Consider the following 20,528-nt stretch of genomic DNA (forward strand, 5'->3'; position numbering starts at 1 on the left):
GAGAGTCAATGGCTCAGGCCCTCAGGCAGGGGCTGAGCAAATGCAGGTAAACCAGCCCAGGCTCTCGGCTCAGAGGGGCCTGGGAGAGGGGAGACTGCCACCCACAAGTTGGGTGACGGGGGGACGCGACAGGAGGCCTGCTGCTGAGTCAGTGGGGGTCTTGGCCGCAACACACTGACATAGGCTCTGGCAGTGCTGCAGCCAGACTAGGGTCGGCTGCCCCCAGGCTACTTCCTAACTCCCCCTCTAGAGGTACCTGGGTCCGGACGGCATCCTCCGGGGGTTCAAGCACCATGGGCTCCTCAGGTGAAGGGTAGGCTTGACAGCTCCTTTGGGTAACTGGAGAGGGGCAGGCTTGACAGATCCTCCGGGCTCTGGTCGGCATCAGGCATCGGCTGGTCTGGCCAGTCTTCGGGTCTGCCTCCGGTTGCCAGGGTCTCATTACCGGCAGCTAGGCCTCAGGCATCTGGCCTCTCTGGCGGCTGCTCCTCCAGTGAGCTCTGGGGTTGGGCTTTTATACTTTCTGTCCTGCGCCGTGACCTCTGGGGGTCAGGCGCAGGACTCACTGGCTCCGCCCACTTTGGTGTCCTGAGAGGCTTGTCCCTCTCCAGGGCGGCGCGGGACCACACCGCCTCGCTACAGTGCTATATAAGAAGATATTATGATTAATAATAATGTATAATTTGTCCCTATTATAAGTATTCCATTAAAATATATTTGAATCCCTAAAAATGGGTTCAGCCTAATAAGAATATTCATAAGCAGTGACAACTATATAGTCAGACATACATAAATACTCAATCATCTCAAAGTCCTGGATTTCTTGCCTGAGTCGTCCTTTCAATAGGTAAATAATTACAAATATGTTTTACAGCAGCCACTGATTATCTGAACAAAAAAAAAAAAGGGGAGTTGCAGTTGGATTTTAACAAAGAAAAACATTGAAACTAAATAACAAGCTGGAGAAAGTATATTAATAATGGGGGTGAGGAAACCATTTTACAAAGGATAGATTTGAATATAGGAGCTTTCTGCTGTATATCTATTTTTAACAAAACACAGATATTCCAAATAAGCTACTGAAAAATGTGGCTGAGTGCACATAATGACATCTCTATCCATAATATATTTACCCTAGAACAAATTGTGCGTCTGTTTATATTGAAGTTTTCTTATAGTGTGAGGTAGGGAACTATATAGCATTTGTGTTGATAGGAATATTTCCTGCCTTGTGAACTCTAACTAAGGGGTGGTCAAACACATTCTGCCAGCTTCTAGATTTTTGAAATGGCTGGATAGTTAGGAGAAACTATTGTGCAAACAAGTGTTATACAATTTTACAGGCACTTTTGATGAAAGCCATTCAACTACATGTTCTGACCTGAAGAAGAGCTCTGTGCAGCTCGAAAGCTTGTCTCTCTCACCCACAAAAGTTGGTCCAATAAAAGATATTACCTCACCACTCACCTTGTGTGTCTAATGGAATTACATAAAATGTAACTCTACAGAAACAATAATCTTCGAGAGCTTGACTGTCTTGCGAAGTACTCAACTGCATTCTCTACCAGTTTTAGTGTTTTCGGTCAAATCTTGATAAAATCAAAACTCATCTTTTGAAATTACCCCTCATTATTGTAATGCATTGATTTTTTTTAGATAAGCAAGAGGGAAAACAAAAAAATTCCTCATTACGTTCGGTCACAGGCCAGGTGGTAAATAATCCTTAGCAATGCATGGATATTGCAAAAGAATGCTGAGTCACACTGAGCCATACAGTAATTTTGGGTGTGTGGGGCATCCTTTACTTGCCAGTATATTCTTCTGTGAATGGTGCCCAATAGAGACCTGGGCCCTGATTCTTCACTACTTGTGTCCTATGCAGCCATTTACACCTATGCAAAGTGGGTGGTAAAACTCTACCAAATCGGAATTTCCCCCTCGCTTTTACTGGTGATAGCATTTTTCACTCCCTCTGCACGGGTATAGCCACATTAACATGGTGCTTCCTAGTCCCGGTTGTTATCACATGTGAGTGCTGCTTCTCCTTTCAATGGCAATGATCAGGAGCCATGTTTTTATGGTGGATTACAGTTCAGCTTCTGCTACTCATGTGCACCAGTAGGGTAGAGTCAGGCAAGGCCTCCCAGACAATTCAAGGCACTATGTCACTGCCTGTATAGGCTATCCTTTGTTTCAGACCTGGTACCATGTCACCTACTCTCGATTTTATGAGAGAGCTGTAAATACAGACTCTGGTATTTACTGTGTCTAACATAAGTATTTGTGGAGTTCTGAATGGTATAACAGATGGGATGCTTTTTATAAAAGTTAGTAAGTACCGGTATTCCTTTCCATTGGGTGTTTATGTATTGTGGCTTATTTCAGTGAGTGCTAATATGTTTCAGGAAGATATGTGAAGCCAGATTGTGAAATCCCTACTTGTGCTTACACTAGGATTAGTCCTTTTGAACTCAGTGGGAACACTCCTGGAATAGGGTACTATGTAACTGAGTAAGTATTTCAGAATTTGGTGCTGGTGAGTACGATGTGTGGGCAGTGACTCTGTTAGGGAGTAAAGTTCAGTAGAAATAGAACGAGTATAGATGCCTGGAAATTTTCCAGTTGAACATTTTTCCATCGGAACATGTCAGTTCATAGAAATGGAAAGATTCCATGGGAATGTGGCACATTTTGTTGAAATTTCTAATGGAGCTCAGGCAAGTTTCCATGGGAGTCTGAGGCCTTGTCTACACCCAGCCGCTAGTTCGGCGGCTGGGAATCGAAGTTCCGGGTTCGATTTATCGCGTCTGGTCTGGACGCGATAAATCGATCCCGGAAGCGCTCGCCGTCGACTGCGGTACTCCAGCTCGGCGAGAGGAGTACCGCGGAGTCGACGGGGAGCCTGCCTGCCGCGTGTGGACCGCGTCTGAACCGCGGTAAGTTCGAACTAAGGTATGTCGACTTCAGCTACGTTATTCACGTAGCTGAAGTTGCGTACCTTAGTTCGAAGTTGGGGGTTAGTGTAGACCAGGCCTGAGAGTCCAGTAGGAGTATACATTGTTTAAAACATCCCTGCAGAAGGGAACGTTTCAGAGTGTCTGAAACAAAATACAGCAGTATTTCACTTCCATGAAAAAATTCAAGGTTTTGGCTTTTTGTCCTGGGTCAGGATGAAATGTTTTCCAAAACCTCATTTCGGGGGGGAGGAAATGAAATTATTTCCTGGCCAGCTCTAATAATCAATGACACAAAGTATAGCAAAACTTTAAAAATACTATTTTCTAATTTTTATATTTGTTAACATTGTTGCACTTTTAGGGTAGTTAAAGTCACACAGCCTTTGGTTTTGTAACTTATAACACCACCTGAGGCATGCTATGATGTCTGGACCTGCACCATCTGTCATGTTTTATTGCCTTGTAAACTATAACGTGTTCATTCCACTGTGTCAATCTTACCAGCAACTTTTGTGATAACAAGAATCTTGAAAATAGGAATTTATATGAACTATTCTTATCCATATTCAATTCCATATGGATCTCTCCTGAGTTACCAGCATGTTGTCTGAATGATTTCTGTTTTTTAACAGATCTTAAAAGGAGATCTAGAAATGAAGAGACAAACAATGGGTAAGCTGAGCTCACTCATGCAGGACCTCCTGTCAGCAGTAAAGACTAAAGCAGTGGCTCAAAAGCTGGAAGGTCGGCTGGAAAACTTTGCCCAACGTTGGGATAGGCTTGTGCAGAAGCTGGAGAGCAATTCTAAGCAGGTTTGTCATAACCGTCATTCTATCAGCTGATCACAGTGAAATGCCTTGTCAGTCAAATGTCTGAAGTAGATTTGCTGCTATTTGTCAGACTCTTTAAAATCTTTTCACTCTATGTGTAACCCAAACCCTAACGAGAATGGCCAGATCCTTCAAACTGACCCAGTATTACCTGAGGATAGGGAAATAGAAAATATGGGTAACGAACCACCAGTCTTAAGAAGGTCGCAGAGGGCTAATAAGGGTGTACTTCCTGTTAGACTTAGAGATAATTATGTTATTGGTTCTATGTAGTGTTTTAATGAATATTGTTATGTATGGTATTAAGAAGTAGATGTGGAATGTTAAATATGTTAAATGTTCTTTTGATAATTGTTAATGGGTTGTTGATATAAAATGATGTGGGTATATGTTGTTACTATGGGGCCCGGATGTACCGGTGTGAATATGGTGGATGTGGCAGTATTTTAGCAAGGGGGAATGTAAGGGGACTGTTGCCCCCTTACTAACATTCAGTGGGGGTGTTTTGGTTGGCTAGCTCCCAGCACTAAAAGGGGAAGGGTCGATGGCAAATCAGGAGCCTGAGACTGACAGTCCCCAGGAACAATGGGGAGAGGCCAATGCTCCAGATCAGCCTAATTGACAGGGCGGGCAGGCTAATCAGAGAATCAGGAGGTGAGGGGGGTCCCGTCCTCCGTGTGAACTGGAATGGCTTGAGTCAGACAGAGTGGGGCCGAGCTAAGGAGAGAGCAGGGGCCCGAGCTAAGTTGCTGGGAGCAGAGCTGCAGCCCCAAAGCCAGAGCAAAGCCCAGAGAGAGCAGACCTGCCCTGGGAGGAGAGCTGCAGCCACAGAGCCAGAGGGGCCAGACAAGCAGCCAGGAAGCAGGTCAGAGCTGGGAGCAGAGTCACAGAAGCAGCCTGCAGAGCAGACCTGTCCTGGGGGCAGAGCTGTAGCAACCAGAGCCAGAGAGGCCAGAGAAGCAGCCCAGGGAGCTGGAGGCAGAGCAGCAGCAGCAGCCGTGCTGAGGCAGAGTGGAGCTGGAGCTGGGGCTGGGGCTGGAGCTGGGGCTGGAGCAGTCCGGAGCCGGGTGCGGTGAGCAGCTGGGGAGAGTGAGGGGGACCCTGGCAGTGGGCCCAGCACAGGGAGATACCTCAGCCAAGAGGCCTTGCAGGCCAGACTTGGAGGGGGATCGTAACCCTGACAGGGCAGGGGCGACGCTGGGAAGAAGGGTCCTGCCACTTAGAGCCTGAGAGCATGTGGCCACCGCCAGAGCAAGTGTCCAACCCACAGCATCTCTGCAGCACAGCCAGGGCCTGAGAAGGAGGCCCGGGACCTACAAGGAACAGACTGTGAACTGCCCTGACGTTCCAGAGACACTGCTTGTGATGATCCCTGCCACAGAGCAGGGTGATGGGTTTTCCTTTAACCTTTCCCATTTTTCCTTATTCTTTTTTAAAAGTAATTGTTAATTAAACAACTTGTATTTGCTTTAAATTGTATAAAATGATCAGTGGGTCAGGGAGGTGCCCAGTGCAGAGAGAGTACCCCGGAGTGGGGACACCCTAGCCCCTGTCCTAGGTGACCACAGCAGGGTTGGGGGTCAAGCCCCCCAGGAATCCTGGGCCCAGCCTTGTCGGGGTTTACGAGGACTCTGCCAGACAGGAGAGTGGAAGGGGAGTCCTCAAGGGCAGGGAGGCCTCTGGGTAAAGGAAGTGGGAGCGAGGACTCGGATCCTTTCGCTAGCCCACTTCACCGGGGTAGTGCAGAAGCCAGGAAAGTTCCCCACAATAGCGGGACCATTCCCCCGCTTACATATGCCTTCTTAGTCAGGGTTTAGTTTTTTAGGCCAAAGTTATATCACCATAATTTACAGTATTTCCTGAAAGTCAGAACATGTAAATGATTTCAGACCAAGGGGGGGAAGAGTATTCCAAATTTGAGAGGTCCTCACAGAGAATACACTGCCAGAAACAGCCCTCTCTGTTAATCTAAGAAGTTTCAAGTCAGGTGCCCCACTGATTTCAATCTGTGGCAGCAGCACACAAGGAGAAATATGCTTCCTAATGCAGGCAGGTTTCAAGCCACAGAGCTTTATAAATTAAAGCCAACACCTGGAAATCCACCTGGAAACCAAAAGGTCAATGTAGATCATGGCACACTAGTATCATATGCTCATAGTATCTTGATACATCACTGTGCATTCCACACGATGATTTATGAACAGATTTAAGGTAGCCCTATGTAGAACACATTGTAAAAATCAGCAAAGCCACGAATCACAGTAGCAAGGTCCATATCAGAGAGAGAAACTGCAACCTCCTGTCCAAGTACAGATGTTAAAAAAAAGCCACATTATTCCCTTCTCCTCTGTGATCATTGACAAGCAAGTGTGGATTTAACGTTTTAAAATTGTGAACTCAAATGGTAAGTGGCAGAAAACACCTTCGATTGACAGGGATGACATAATTTTGCACAAGTTTTCCAGTTGTTTTCTTTGATCTACCATCATCTCAGTCTTGACTGGACTGAGCCTCAGCTAATTTCCTCTTATCCATCTCTTTGTCATATACCAGCACTGAGCAAGATACCTTATACCCGCAGCTAGGATGGCAGGAAGGAGATACAGAAGTGGGAGTCAGATTCCTTCAAATAATATTGTATGGCCCAAATACATATATTAATTTCCTCTTGTTTCTATACTTGTGTTGACCACATTTCTGCTGTATCTGATTAGCTTCTCTTTACCACATGCCCTCTCATGATAGCAATATAATACTGCTGCTTACCACCAACCCACCCATTTCTGGTGTTGCCGTTAATAAATATCATAACTAATTAATTCAATCCATAGAGCCACTTAACAATTAACATGAATACTCCTATTCACTAGAACTAAATGGAAATTGGCATTTCTGTTCTGTGGAAAAGTCCAAAATTACAATTTTATTTTGTTCCGAATTGAGGAGGGGAGCTGAAATTTCAAAAATATATTAAATACAATATATATTCATATCATTATATTTATAATTTATTTATATATATATATATATATATATATATATATAAACATAATTTAGAATATTAAAAGTTTTAATATAATATAAACATTGAAACAAACGGAATCAAAACCACACAGTTAAAAGAAATATTTTACCTTATCAAAACAAAATGTTTCAATGGTTTATTTACTTTTTTTCCCCATTGAAAATGTCATAAAAATGGATACGTTATCACAAAATATTTTGATGAAATTGTTTTCCAGTGGAAAACGGTTTTGACAACTGTTTTGACTAGCTATATCACTTACATTTACTGAAATTGCCATTTTTTACTTATAAATGCATAGAACTGGCATATATTTAGAAATACTAATACAAATAAATACAAGTCTTTGATATCCTGGAACCAGGACTCCATCGTAATTCATAACAATTCAGTTGAGTGGAGGATATAAATGTTTTAACTCGGGTTGTTGATTCAGTGCAGTTAACTCATGCGATTAACTCAAAAAAATTAATCACGATTTAAAAAATTAATAGTTGTTAATCGCAGTTTTAATCACATAATTAAACAATAGAATACCAATTGAAATGTATTAAAAATTTGTGGATGGTTTTTCTACATTTTCAAATATATTGATTTCTATGACAACACAGAATACAAAGTGTACAGTGCTCACTTTATATTATTATTTTGATTCTAAATATTTGCACAGTAAAAATGATAAAGAAAAGAAATTGTATCTTTTAAAGCACCTCAAAGAATTACTGTAGTGCAATCTGTTAATCATGAAAGTGCAACTTACAAATGTAGATTTTTGTTACATAATTGCATTATAAACAAAATAATGCAAAAATTTAGAGCCTACAAGGCCACTCAGTCCTACTTCTTGTATAGCCAATAGCTCAGACAAACAAGTTTGTTTAAATTTACCGGAGATAATGCTGCCCGCTTCTAATTTACAGTGTCATGGGAGTGCAGACCTGCTGCTGGAGTTTTTACAACCTGGTGATTTAGACCTGCTCAGCCTATGTATCCTTCAACTTGCACAATGGTTGCTAGCACCATTTCAGTTCCACCAATGTTGCTAACATTGGTATAACTGCACTGTAGATGACCTGTTAGTTTCTCACGCCATTTTCAGCACTGTCAATAAACATCCTGTGAGCAGGTCTAAATGACTGTGCTGAAAATGCAATGAGAAACAAATGGGCCAGGTACACTAGTGTTCCCAAATTTGTTAACATTAACATTGTTAATCTAAGCAGAATTTAGGTTAGCAGTGATGAGAAGCTTTTCCAAAAATGTGCCTAGTTTGGACCTCCAGGGACAGTAAAACACATGTAGGTTACATAATTAAAAGGATTAAATGACAGGCAGGGAGGTCATGTAGAAATCTGAAAGTTGAGACAATTAAGAAAATAAAGGAAATAAAAAAGTAATACTGAAATCTATGGAAGAAGAAAGCTAATGTTAGCTACTGCAGGTTTGTTCCTTCCACGACTGCAGTGGGTATAGCTTACAGGGGGAAATTCTCTGCCTCCTAATGATTAAAAAGAGCATAATAATAAAATCAGATTAGTTAAACTTCCTGCAATGATCTGGAACACCTGTGATCAACAGCATCCTTCCTTCAATCTAAAATCCATGAGTCGTTTATTTTGCCCGGCTCTTGTGTTGCTACTAAATTAGTTGAAGTAGACAAAATTCATTTAGGGGAGGAGTAGAGAGAAGAGCAAGGTGAGGGGGTGGAAGTCATAATAGCATGCAATTGCTAGTCCTCAGTTTGGCAACTTGAGTTAAAATAATCATTTGTGCTCCACAGAGTATATAATTCTAGAAGCTGAGGATTGGATTTACTACTTGTATATTTACATTGGGCTCCAACCTATAGTCTTTATCCAGACAAAAATCCTGTGACAGTTTAGCATTGAAGAGACAGCATTGAAGAGACAGCCTTGAGTTTGGAGCTGTATTGGGGTACATGACCTCAATAAGGAACTGCAGGAGGTAGTGAGTCTCAGGCTCAAGGTTTCCTGAAGCTACCAGGGAACACATCCTCTGGGGTGTAACAAGCACTTCCCTTCAGCTTGGCCTGATTTCCTGGTCAGTACATGATGAGTGCACACGAGGGCCTGGTCTTGTCTCTTTAATAGGTGGCTAGGGCTGCTAGTTGTGCTAGCCAGGACCTGAGTAGCCTTTATGCTCAGGGGATCTCAAGGCCACAGTTGTGTGTGGCCCTGAATGGGATCCCTCCATCCACTAGAGAAATGCATAAGTGTACTGCCTCCATCCACTAGCAAAATACATAAGTGTATGCAAACTTCTTAAACTCATTCTACTTTCATAAATGCCGGTTGTTAAATTTCAATAATAATTGATATCCTGATCTCTGAGATCTTACAACATATCCACACAGTTATAACTTTCCTCAGCTCTTTTACCTTTCATAATATCCCTTATATATCATAGTTAATAAGTGTTGAACTACAAATCTAACTTAGATAAATAAAATTCTTATTAAAATATGAGGAACTAGGCATTAAAATTACATGCACTGTACTCCATACTTCTGGAGAGTAATAGATCCTTAGAATGACCGTTTAGTAATCATAAACTATAGGTCCTGCAAACTAAAATGAAAATCAGCACCCTAGTTGCTCCACTGAAAACTGCAGTGGTAAACTGCAATAAATACATTTTTCATAAATAGTTTTTTTTTTCTTTTCCCAAAACACAAGTACTGAAACAACCCTAAAATATTGGTTACTTTACACATTGTGACAAAGTTCCTCCTCTATCTTGGTGGGTCCTGCGCTTATTGGCGGATTTTCTTGCCTCAGAGATTCACCATGTGGGTTGGGGAACAGCCCAGAGACCTTCCCCTCTGGAAGAACCCACAGTCCAGGTCAATTGGGAGGTTTGGGGGGAACCCAGGCCCGCCCTCTACTCCGGGGTCCAGCCCAGGGCCCTGTGGACTGCAACTGTCTATAGTGCCTCCTGTAACAGCTGCATGACCGCTACAACTCCCTGGGCTACTTCCCCATGGCCTCCTCCAAACACCTTCCTTGTTCTCACCACAGGACCTTCCTCCTGGTGTCTGATAACGCTTGTGCTCCTCAGTCCTCCAGCAGCACAGCACACGCACACCCTCTCAGCTCCTTGCACCTCTTGCTCCCAGCTCCTCACACTCGCACCACAAACTGAAGTGAGCTCCTTTTAAAACCCAGGTGTCCTGATTAGCCTGCCTTAATTGATTCTAGCAGCTTCTTCTTAATTGGCTCCAGGTGTCCTAATTAGCCCGCCTGCCTTAACTGGTTCTAGTAGGTTCCTGATTACTCTAGTGCAGCCCCTGCACTGGTCACTCAGGGAACAGAAAACTACTCATCCAGTGACCAGTATATTTGCCCTCTACCAGACTCCTGGACCCCACTGGTCTGGGTCTGTCACAACATGCATTTAAGACACACAGGCCAAACTGTCAAAACCTCACCCACAATATTTACAAAACCAAGTGCTGTGCACACCATTTTTGTAGGCGTAATTTGGAGCTTATTGTCACGCTACACCGAAAGAAGGACAGGAAACATTTGATATGGTTTTAATCAGGCCACAACTTTATTATTAGATAAAAGTGTACAGTACAGGTAAATCCATGATCATTCAATAACTATCTGGGGGGTTTCTGCCAGTCCCCCCCCCCTTTTTTCCATCCATGTCCCCCAGCCAACCCATTGCTGGGACCTTGCCATCTACCCCCACATACACTTGTTGGAGGGTTAAGGTGGGCTATAAGAAAGGGGGGTTGACTCCCTGCCATACCATTCAACCCCCCACTCCTATTCTGCTCCTTTAACCAACACCTCCTTTTTAAGTCCTTTACCAGGCCATTTATCTGGTCACTGTATCCCTTCCCTATGGAGTACCTGCACTAGACATCCACCCCACACTTACATAATCAGTTGTGACATACAGCCTAACTCCCTTCATGCCACATGTCAACAAAGCCCTCCCTGAATCTGCTGTGGGGAAGGTGAACTAGGCCAATCTGGTGTTGCTGGAAAAATTCCTTCCTACCCCCCCTAAAAAGGAGCTAGAGAAATGCCCACAGCAGGTCTTGACTAAATCTGGTATTTTACCACCTAAAGGGGAGGGAGGGTGGGTGCTGCCTCAGCCTACTCCTTGTACAAGGGGACTTCACCGCACCGGACTGCCCTATTAAACCTTTCCACCCATCCGGTTCCCAGGAATGAGTTTTTGTCACCATGCTGGCCCTTTGTCCCCTTTTGCATCAGTTTGACCTCTTTCCCCTCCTTCCATAAAGCACTGTTCCCTTCATTTGTCCAGCCAGCCAATTCCCCCCCAGCTTAAAGGTGTGCTGCAATCATTTTGAAATTTTGGTTCTTTATTTTTAGTTTAAAAGGTGGTGGTGGTCTCCTCTTCTCTTAACACTCCAATCCCTCCACCCCTCCTGTCTGCCCTATAGACATTGATACTTTCATGTTTACAGGAATTAAAAACATGGTGGACTTAATTTAGTCATCTATTCTGTAAGATCATGAATGGATAATACTTCCTTTCCCCCCCCCCCCCCCCCAAAATGGGCCTGATCTTGCAAGCCTGCAACATGCGGAAGTCCAGTTTACTTCAGTGGAATTTCTGTGAGCTGAGGGCATGCAGGATCAGGAGCAATAAGAAGTAAATATTAAGAAAAGATGCATGATTTTTGTGTCATCTTCATTCAGCAACTACCACAACTGCAACTGGTAGCTGTTGATTGTTCTTAAAAGAAGGCACCCAGGATAAAATTTTCAAAAGCGCCTCTATACCTAAATCACTTATCAAATGGGACTCGGACTGCTGAGTCACTTAGATACTTCTGTAACTTTTACCCACAGTGTAATTACCGTGTGTTCACACTCATTGCAGTGCACACAAATCTAGTGCTGGGTATGATGAATTCAAGTAGTGTCTTCGTAAAATTCATTTCCCTGTTTAGCCAACAAGAAAACTACTGGTGAAAGTTTATGTTCTTAAAAAAGAAAATAGGACCATTAGCTGAGAGTTTGTAATCTGTTTAATCACAAGATGGGTGTTAGGCAGCTCAATATAGTCTTCTCCATGTTGAAAGTTAATGAGAAAGTATATCCTGTTGTTGACTGAAGCTTTATGCAATTACTTCAATATTGACTACAACAGAACTTTATTTCTTTGGGGGGGAAAAACCTTATGCTTATAGTGAATGAATGATGATAATTTTTATATATTTGCTACTTGCCACAGTGTGAGATGTGCTCAATAAAAATTAACATCTTAACAGAATAATAAATTAATTGAGGGAAAAAACCAGTTAGTTTAAAGTCAATGATGCACAGTAAGACACCCAAAAGTCAGGTGATGTGAAAGTTCAAGTTGACTGCACAACCTTACTTACAAACTTCTTCCATCTTCTGTGTATATGTACTAATGCAGCCTAATTACAAGGTCACATAATGTTTCACAAGAGAACACAGTACAATGTAATGCATTGTTAGGGTGACCAGACAGCGAGTGTGAAAAATCGAGATGGGGGTGCAGGGTAATAGGAGCCTATATAAGAAAAAGACCCAAAAATCGGGACTGTCCCTATAAAATCGGGACATCTGGTCACCCTATGCATTGTTTTCTGTTCACATGTGGATCTGAGACAACTTGTGGTCCCTTAAAGTCTGTGAGCTGTAAACTCAGGCTTATGATGCCCGGATAACTTCAGCCAAAACCTGCCCCCCCCCCTCCCAACAAAAAGAAAAGAAAAACACCAAACACATTTGTAGGAACAATATGGAAACTGGCATAGAGCAGGAAGCAGGGCCGGCTCCAGGCACCAGCAGAGGAAGCACATACCTGGGGCGGCATTCCGTCCATTCTTGATTTTTTTGTTACATAATTGGCCTCTCAGAGTTGGTAAGACAACTCCCACCTGTTCATGCTCTCTGTATGTGTGTATATATATTTCCTCAATATATGTTTCACTCTATATGCATCCGAAGAAGTGGGTTGTAGCCCACGAAAGCTTATGCTCTAATAAATTTGTTAGTCTCTAAGGTGCCACAAGTACTCCTGTTCTTTTTGCGGATACAGACTAACACGGCTGCTACTCTGAAACCTAATAAAAAGAAAATAATGTAAAACTTTAGAGCCTACAAGGCTTTTTTTTTTTTTTTTTTTTTTTACTTGGGGCAGCAAAAATGGTAGAGCTGGCCCTGGCAGGAAGAGTGCATGTGAAGAGCTGAAAATTGCTCAAGGAGTGATCGGGCTCAGATTTTGATGAAGCTCTTCCCAATTCAGGATAAGTGTGACTAATTATCTTCAATGTATGCGTCATTTATAGATGCCACATGATCGATAACAATATAGTTAAACATGAAGTCAAGTTTGAAGAAAATCAGTTTGTGTGTTTCAAAGTTCGGCGCATTTAAAATCAGCAAGTCATGGGACAAATTTCACTTTTAAATAGACTCAGACCTTAAAGCCTGCTGTCATTCTAAATATGCAGGTTTTTCAACTTCGCTTTAAGACAAACTCAATTTGTTGATTTTAAAGTTTCAGAACTGTTGTCTTGACATTGCTTTATTTTTTTGAGTCTCAGTGAGAGCTACAAAACAAGTCACATTTGAAGACAATTGGCTCAGAAGTTATAAAGTCAATAAAGAAGTTCTGAAAAATGAGTATTTAACTAGATTATACATGCAAGTGCACTGTATTTCTTGTATAGTCATAGGCTGTGATAAAGCAAGGTATTCATATGGACAGACCCTTGCACCTGCACAGAGCCCTATTAACTCCGATTGGTCTTGCCCCATGGATTAGCCTGCAGGATTGGGGCCTTCATGAGAAATATACTGTACTTGCTCAGTAGCCATTTTCAAATATTTATAACTTTCCAAACTGTTTTTCAAACTAATCAAGGACAATAGTCTTCACTGAGGGCTATAATCATGCAAGTTTCAAACTTCAGCTATTTCTGCTGTAGCTCTGCCTAAATTAGTGACACTACTTAAGCTACTTCCCCTCAGCCATTTTTTTTTAAATTTGAAGAAAAAAAAAACAAAAAAAAACCACCTGTCCTCCCAACCATTCCTTAAACATATTCATCTTTTGGTTAGAGACGAAATTACAGCTCCAACAGTGAAGGGAGGTTACAAGTATACCATAGCGAAATAGTAGCATTAAAGTTGTTCTACAATACAAAAACAAACATGGTACTAAAGTCCCAAAATATTACACTTGTACGTGCATGCACGCGCACACACAGTGTATGCTTCCATAAGAATGAAGTGGGGATTTGATATTTTCCTATTCAAAAAGAAGGTGCACCTTTACTTTGCATACATTTTTAAGATAGGCCCACAGATACTATTCTGGTAGAGTGGGTTTGGTTTTGAACACTTCTTTCTGTAATGTGTCATCCAACTCTTCCACACAGCTCTGACTGTGTAACAATGGGTTAAAAGTCCAAGCCATAATTCCTCTTCTCAGTTTGACATCTGTACTTCGGGGGTTTAGAAAGATGAAGAAGCTGTGCAGCATTTGTTTGGGACACCCTTGAATTAGTCATGGAGCAAACCACTTCAGTGATGACATAACAGTTATTCCTCTGGGGAAGAATATAAGAGTCATTTGTTGGTATGTAAGTAGAGTTACTGAAAGTTCTTATCTGATTGAGAGTAGTAATATAGAAATGTATCTATCTAATCTTTCTGAACTTCAACACTGGCATCAAAATGGTTCTAGATATAGTTCCAGCTTCCCTAACCCCCCACCATCTCAGTAATTAGACTATTATGAGCTCCAAATTAATAGTTCAGTTTTCTTTCGAAGCACGTTTCACCTCTGTTTTTGTTGGTTAAGCACATAAATACTTTTCACTGTTTGAAGATGTAAATCATCACACCCCACAGCATTTTATGCATTGTGATTTGACATTTGTGAACATATGGTAATTACACTGCATGCTTTGTTTAAAGCAGTTTCCAACCAGCAGCTGAAACTGTTAATACTGTACAATTGGTTACAGGCTGGGGAAATATTTAGTAGAATACAAGTATCAGAGGGGTAGCCGTGTTAGTCTGAATCTGTAAAAAGCAACAGAGGGTCCTGTGGCACCTTTGAGACTAACAGAAGTATTGGGAGAAGAAGTGAGGTTCTTACCCACGAAAGCTTATGCTCCCAATACTTCTGTTAGTCTCAAAGGTGCCACAGGACCCTCTGTTGCTTTTTAGTAGAATACAGTTATGCTTTCTTCTATGTCTTGCATTTTATTCACTGTAAGCTGTGTCCTGCAATTGATCTACGAGTGCAACTATGACAGGATATGGCCTTAAGTTGTCAGAAACATCCTGATATCGATTTTGGGGTAAAACTTTCACCGAGTTTAGTAAGTGTGTTGCGTGTAGAGTGATGGCAGGGTACGGTCCCAAATGAACATGAGGACTAAACAATGATTTTGGATGCTTTCAAATTACAGTCTTAAAATAACATGTGATCCTCTCATCTTTTCATCTGCAAACTTTATAAAACCCGAGATAGCAGAGGTTTGATCTGAATTTATTTATTTCAGAGCTGTGCAAGTTCATTTTAAAAAAAAAGTGTTAGTTTTTATAAGGCAGTATTTCATTTTAACTTGCTGCTTTATCATTGCTGTGATCTACTGTGTCATATTTGAGCACACTAAAGCCATGGCATGTAACCTAGGAGCCCAAGAGAGATGCAATTTAAAAATATATATTATATACTTTGGAAGCCATTTAATAAGTAAAATAAAAGGCTTGTCTTAAATATATACTTCATAGTAGTTGTTCAGCACAGATATTTGCCAGGTGATAGTGCCAATATACCACCAATTCCAATAAATATACCACACTCAAATACAGCTAAAAGGTCTCTGCTGCAATCTGTGCCAAATTCTTGGCACTTGCTTGAGTAAAGACCACAGAATTTTGACCCTTGTAACTAAAAGCCTCTGATTGCCAGATGCAGGGACTGGACGACAGGGATGGATTACTGAATGATTGCCCTGTTCTGTTCATTCCGTTTGAAGCATCTGGCATCGGCCACTGTTGGAAGCAAAGATACTAGGCTAGATGGACCATTGGTCTGATTCAGTATGGCCATTTTTATGTTCTTATGTAAAAATATGTTAACTGTTAGTTAACAGCAAAAAATACATTTAGGTTGGGGTTGCTGGAGGTTAAAGGCATGTAGTCCCCTTGCAGTTGTCATACTTATGCTAAATTATATACAGTAAGTAAAACAAATTACCTGATTCACAAATGGAATGGAATTCCCCTTTCTCTCCCCTCCTCTTCCCCCCCCCCCCCCGCCCATAGATTGGATAAATAACACCAGAATTTTCCCACTTCCTCAATGGAGGTGGGAGATTAGGCAGTTTTGGCAGGAATACTGCTTGTTTTTACTAATACTCTTTTATAAAAAGAGGCTGACTGGTAACAAGTGTATGTCCCCTTCCTTATTACTCTATTCCCTCCACAGGGAAAGACAGTGGGGTGGGGCAAAGGAAAGAGAGAGTCTGATATGCCATATCTCTATAACTGATGGGAACACCAATATGCCAATAATTGGGATAGGAACATACTCTTCTTTAATTGGGATCTTCAGGGAGTTTTGTGCAATATATAACAAATTACTATACATTTATATAGCATCATAACTTTTGGGAGATTGAGACATAGATCCCTGCCCCTAGGAATAGGAGAACACAGATAGATACCAAGGTGATGAACGTGGCTTAAAAACCTAGATCTTCATGCACCAATTGTACTTTGGCCATCTTGCCAGACCTTATTTTTATATTCTGCTCCAGCTTCTTGAACCATCAGCTTGTCACTGAAGCTGGAACTAGAAGAAAGCCAACTCCCTGACAAATCAGCTAGCAGGAACAAGGAAGAAAAGTGCCTTCTTTGCTTGATTGAGGGACTGGGCAGCACATTTCCCTGCTTCAATGAGAAGCTGTATAATGACATGAAGTGATTTTAATGTAGATGGAATATATGGGCCCAAAGAGTCAATGGTGTTAATGTGACCCCCAAACTGTCCAATATGAAACAGTATTTGGGGTTTGGTATACAGAGAGCTCAGCCTGCTTAGTACCATGGCAATCACAGCATTAAAATTCCTTTTCACCTTTTATTAAAGATCTAGAAAACAGCTAAAGCATTGGAAATGTGAAGTATTAAGAAAGTCTTTCATTTTAACAGCATCCCTTGCTGTTCCCTTTCCTTTTAGCTGGAGAGAGTCTTTAGGAAGAAAGAAAGAGAGAAAAAACCCTGTCTGACAGTCTCTTAGGTGGGGAATGACTACCCTTTTGGGGAAAGGAAACGTTGTAAGTTGAGATGGGGTGGGGCTGCTGTTAAAGTCTGATCCCATTTGCTAGAAAACGATAAAAGGGCTTGTCTTCATGTACAACATGACAGCGGCACAGCTGCACTGGAGCGGTAGCATTGTTCTAGAGGTGGTAACTGTGCGGGCGGGACAAGCTCTCCCGTCGTCATAGCATTGTCTACATGGGGCGGGCAGTGGGGGTTAGGTCAGTATAACTAAGCCGCCCAGGGGGTTGGATTTTTCACTCCCCTGAGCAACACAGTCATACCGATATAAGTCTGTATTGTAGACCTGGCCTAGGGAAAATGCACACACAAGGGGAGAGACAAGAACAGCAAAAGTAGAAAATGCAGCTTCTGTCTCTGGCATTGACTTTCATTTGCAAAATCACCTCTAGAGAAACACAGGGCCCAGCACAGTCTTATCAGCCAGCCTGAGACCTGGCAAACTTGTACCAGCATCAGGTTGTTTAGGACAACGCTTTTAGCTACTTTTCTGGTCACAGGCTTACAGCAGTGTTGCAAAATATATCATTTTGGCCATCTAAACCAGACTATGATTAGACAGAAGGCAAAAGGAGAGGGAGAGAAAAGAAAAGAAATAAGGTGGGGAAGGAAAAGGACACATGAGTGGGGCAGGGTAACAGTCTTACTTCTCTGGTGGTGGTGGGATTCAGCCGCAGCCAGTGAAGGGGGTGATGTCATCAGGCCTGGTCTGGTCAGGACATTCTCAGGATTAGGATGAAGAAGGTGAGGTGTCCCAGGAAACAGTGGGAGTGGCAACCATAATGGTGAAGCTTGCTCAGTCACCAGTTTTTCTCCCCAAAGTTTCTTATTTTAAGGTTCCCCTCATTATTTTATCCACCAATTAGGCCTAATTTCTGACACACCAATTCTGGGTCATTGATTTCCGGTCTCACACTGTTCTTACCAGGTGTAATCTTAACACAGTCCTTGAATTATATCACTAGATCTTTTTTGTTGGAACTAATTCAGTCTTTCTATCTCTCTATTTTGTGTGTGTGTGTGTGTGTGTGTGTGTGTGTGTGTGTGTGTGTGCGCCCCTCTCCTTTTCCCATCAACCTTTGTTATTATAGGTTACTGTGACATTTTAGAACTTATACTTATTTTTCACAGTTGAGCTTACCATTAGGGTAAATTTGTAGACCCAGTTATTACAAGAATGGGTCCAAATATCAAGAGCTTAATCATTCCAAAAGCTATATAAACACACAAAATTCCTGTTGAAGTCACTTATAGGAAGACCTATCAGTGACCTTAAGTATCTCTGCATTACCTATCCAGCTGAAGTGGGCAGCATGTATTTCTAAACTAACTTGTTTGCATGTAGCTGTATTTCAGACCTGTGCAGCACTGGAATATATTGGCCAAAGAAACCATATTCAATAGATCAATATGCAGTTTTGTATTTGTAAATATTAGTGGGACTTATGATCCCATTAATATTAGATTTTAATTATGGAAACATATTCAGTCATATATTTACTCACATCACAGTAAATATTTCCAAGCTAAGATTTCTTGTAAATTAGTTAATGGCTCTTTGCCACAAATATCTTTTAATTATCATGAATTAAATATCAATTTGAAAATGATGATAAGCAGTATAATAAAATAAGAACGACAGGCAGTAAATCTTATCAAAGTCAAATAAAGACACCCCTGGTCAGTTCTCAAGAAATACATATTTAAAATGAAGAAATAGAAAAAAATAGAAAAAAGTCTGTTTCACAAGAAAAATTACAGAAATATGATATATTTCTGTAGTTTTTCTCATGAAACAGGCTTTAGCTTTTTCTCCTTTGTTCATTTGACATGATTTATAAAGCATCAATAAATACATTCTACTTAGGATTCCTTCTGATTTTGATATTGACTTTCCTAGATGTCTTCTTCGCATAGCATGAGTCAGATAAAACAATTTGGTTTGAGTTCAATACAGTGTTGTTTTGTTCTGAAGGTCAACCCGGGATCAGACAGGAGCAGTTTCTCATTATTTCCTATTGGCACTCCAAACAGTCTTTATTGAAGTCTTTCAAGCAATGTGTGACCTCTGTTTCAATACGTCTTACAGATTTCACAGGCTGTCACCGCCGCTCAGACATCACTAACACAGACAACTGTAATGGAAACTGTAACTATGGTGACCACCAGAGAACAAATCCTGGTTAAGCATGCTAAAGAAGAACTCCCACCACCTCCACCACACAAGAAGAGACAGATCCTAGTGGATTCAGAAATTAGGAAGAGGTGAGAAGTACTAAAGGGTTGGGGAAGATTAGTGATAAAGTTTGGATAAGACTACAAAGATTAACTATTGTCATTTGAATGTTTGCATAATTTGGGGCAGGGGGTTTCTGTGGGGAAAAAAATCAGTATGCCAGTAATATTGTAATTAATTAGTACCTTTGTTTTTATCAGGCTGATTATGGAGTAGTTTGTACAAGTGGTTCCAATAAATTACTATGATATAGTACTGAATATTTAATAGGTATTATGCTAATATTAAAGTAATATTATTTTGTTAGTCAAAGAACCACCACAGGTGATAATTTGTAGTACAAGCATGACATTTTCTATACTTAGTATTGTTCTGTTCTGAAAAGAGTCCTTAGAAATGGCATTGTGGCATTCCACATCAATTGTGGCTAAAAACTTTGAGAAAAAAAATCCTTTAGTTTTAAAAATAAATAAACAAAAAACATTCTACGTTCTAGTCCTGCAAACTCCATGTGGAATCGGAAAATCAGGTTTTATTCTTTCTGGCTTGTGCATCATTGTTAGTAATACAGGTCTACAAGGCAAGACGTTGCCCTCAGTTGCACCTATGCAATCTCATTGTCTTTAGGGTTTGTCCTGTGTATCCCAGGTGTAACTAAGGGCAAGTTTGGGCCCTTCAGTTGGAAGTAAGGGAACTTTTCCAACACTCATTGAAATCAGTGGAAAAGTTCCCAATTACTTCAGTTGGCATTGGATCAGGCTTTGTGTTAACAATTGTGTAGATGATGAAAGTGAAGGAATAGACTTAACACTCTCATACTGTGTGTGCTCTGCAAACCTAAAACTTATTTTTGTCACAAAGATAAGCAGGTATAATTCTGAATTCTGCAGGAAATTCAGAGACTGTCCAGATACTCTAAGTCCACTAGGTTGCAAACCTATCTAAAGGTGCTGAGATATACAAAACTTCAAGATAGATTTATCTGCTGAATAAAAAGGTACCATTGTTGCAGTCACATTAATGTTCATTCTTGAAGAGAATGTTTATTCTGTTCCTTCTTTTGCAAAATGTTTTTCAGTACTATCAGATTTCTTCACTGAAATATTAAAATACATTTTTATGAAGATAAAATATACCTAA

The 20,528-nt window shown here is 41.1% G+C and overlaps 1 protein-coding gene across 1 annotated transcript in view; it reads left to right on the forward strand.

Annotated features, from left to right (window-relative positions):
* The window catches only part of DMD (dystrophin), a 1,466,768-nt gene that overhangs the window by 210,880 nt on the left and 1,235,360 nt on the right, over positions 1 to 20,528 (forward strand). Inside the window, exons 11-12 of the mRNA XM_065405744.1 lie at positions 3,590 to 3,769; positions 19,242 to 19,417. Of these exons, the coding sequence (XP_065261816.1) occupies positions 3,590 to 3,769; positions 19,242 to 19,417 (356 nt within the window). The remainder of the gene's footprint in view (positions 1 to 3,589; positions 3,770 to 19,241; positions 19,418 to 20,528) is intronic.

This window comes from Emys orbicularis, chromosome 1 (genome assembly GCF_028017835.1).
Source record: "Emys orbicularis isolate rEmyOrb1 chromosome 1, rEmyOrb1.hap1, whole genome shotgun sequence".
Classification (NCBI taxonomy): domain Eukaryota; kingdom Metazoa; phylum Chordata; order Testudines; family Emydidae; genus Emys; species Emys orbicularis.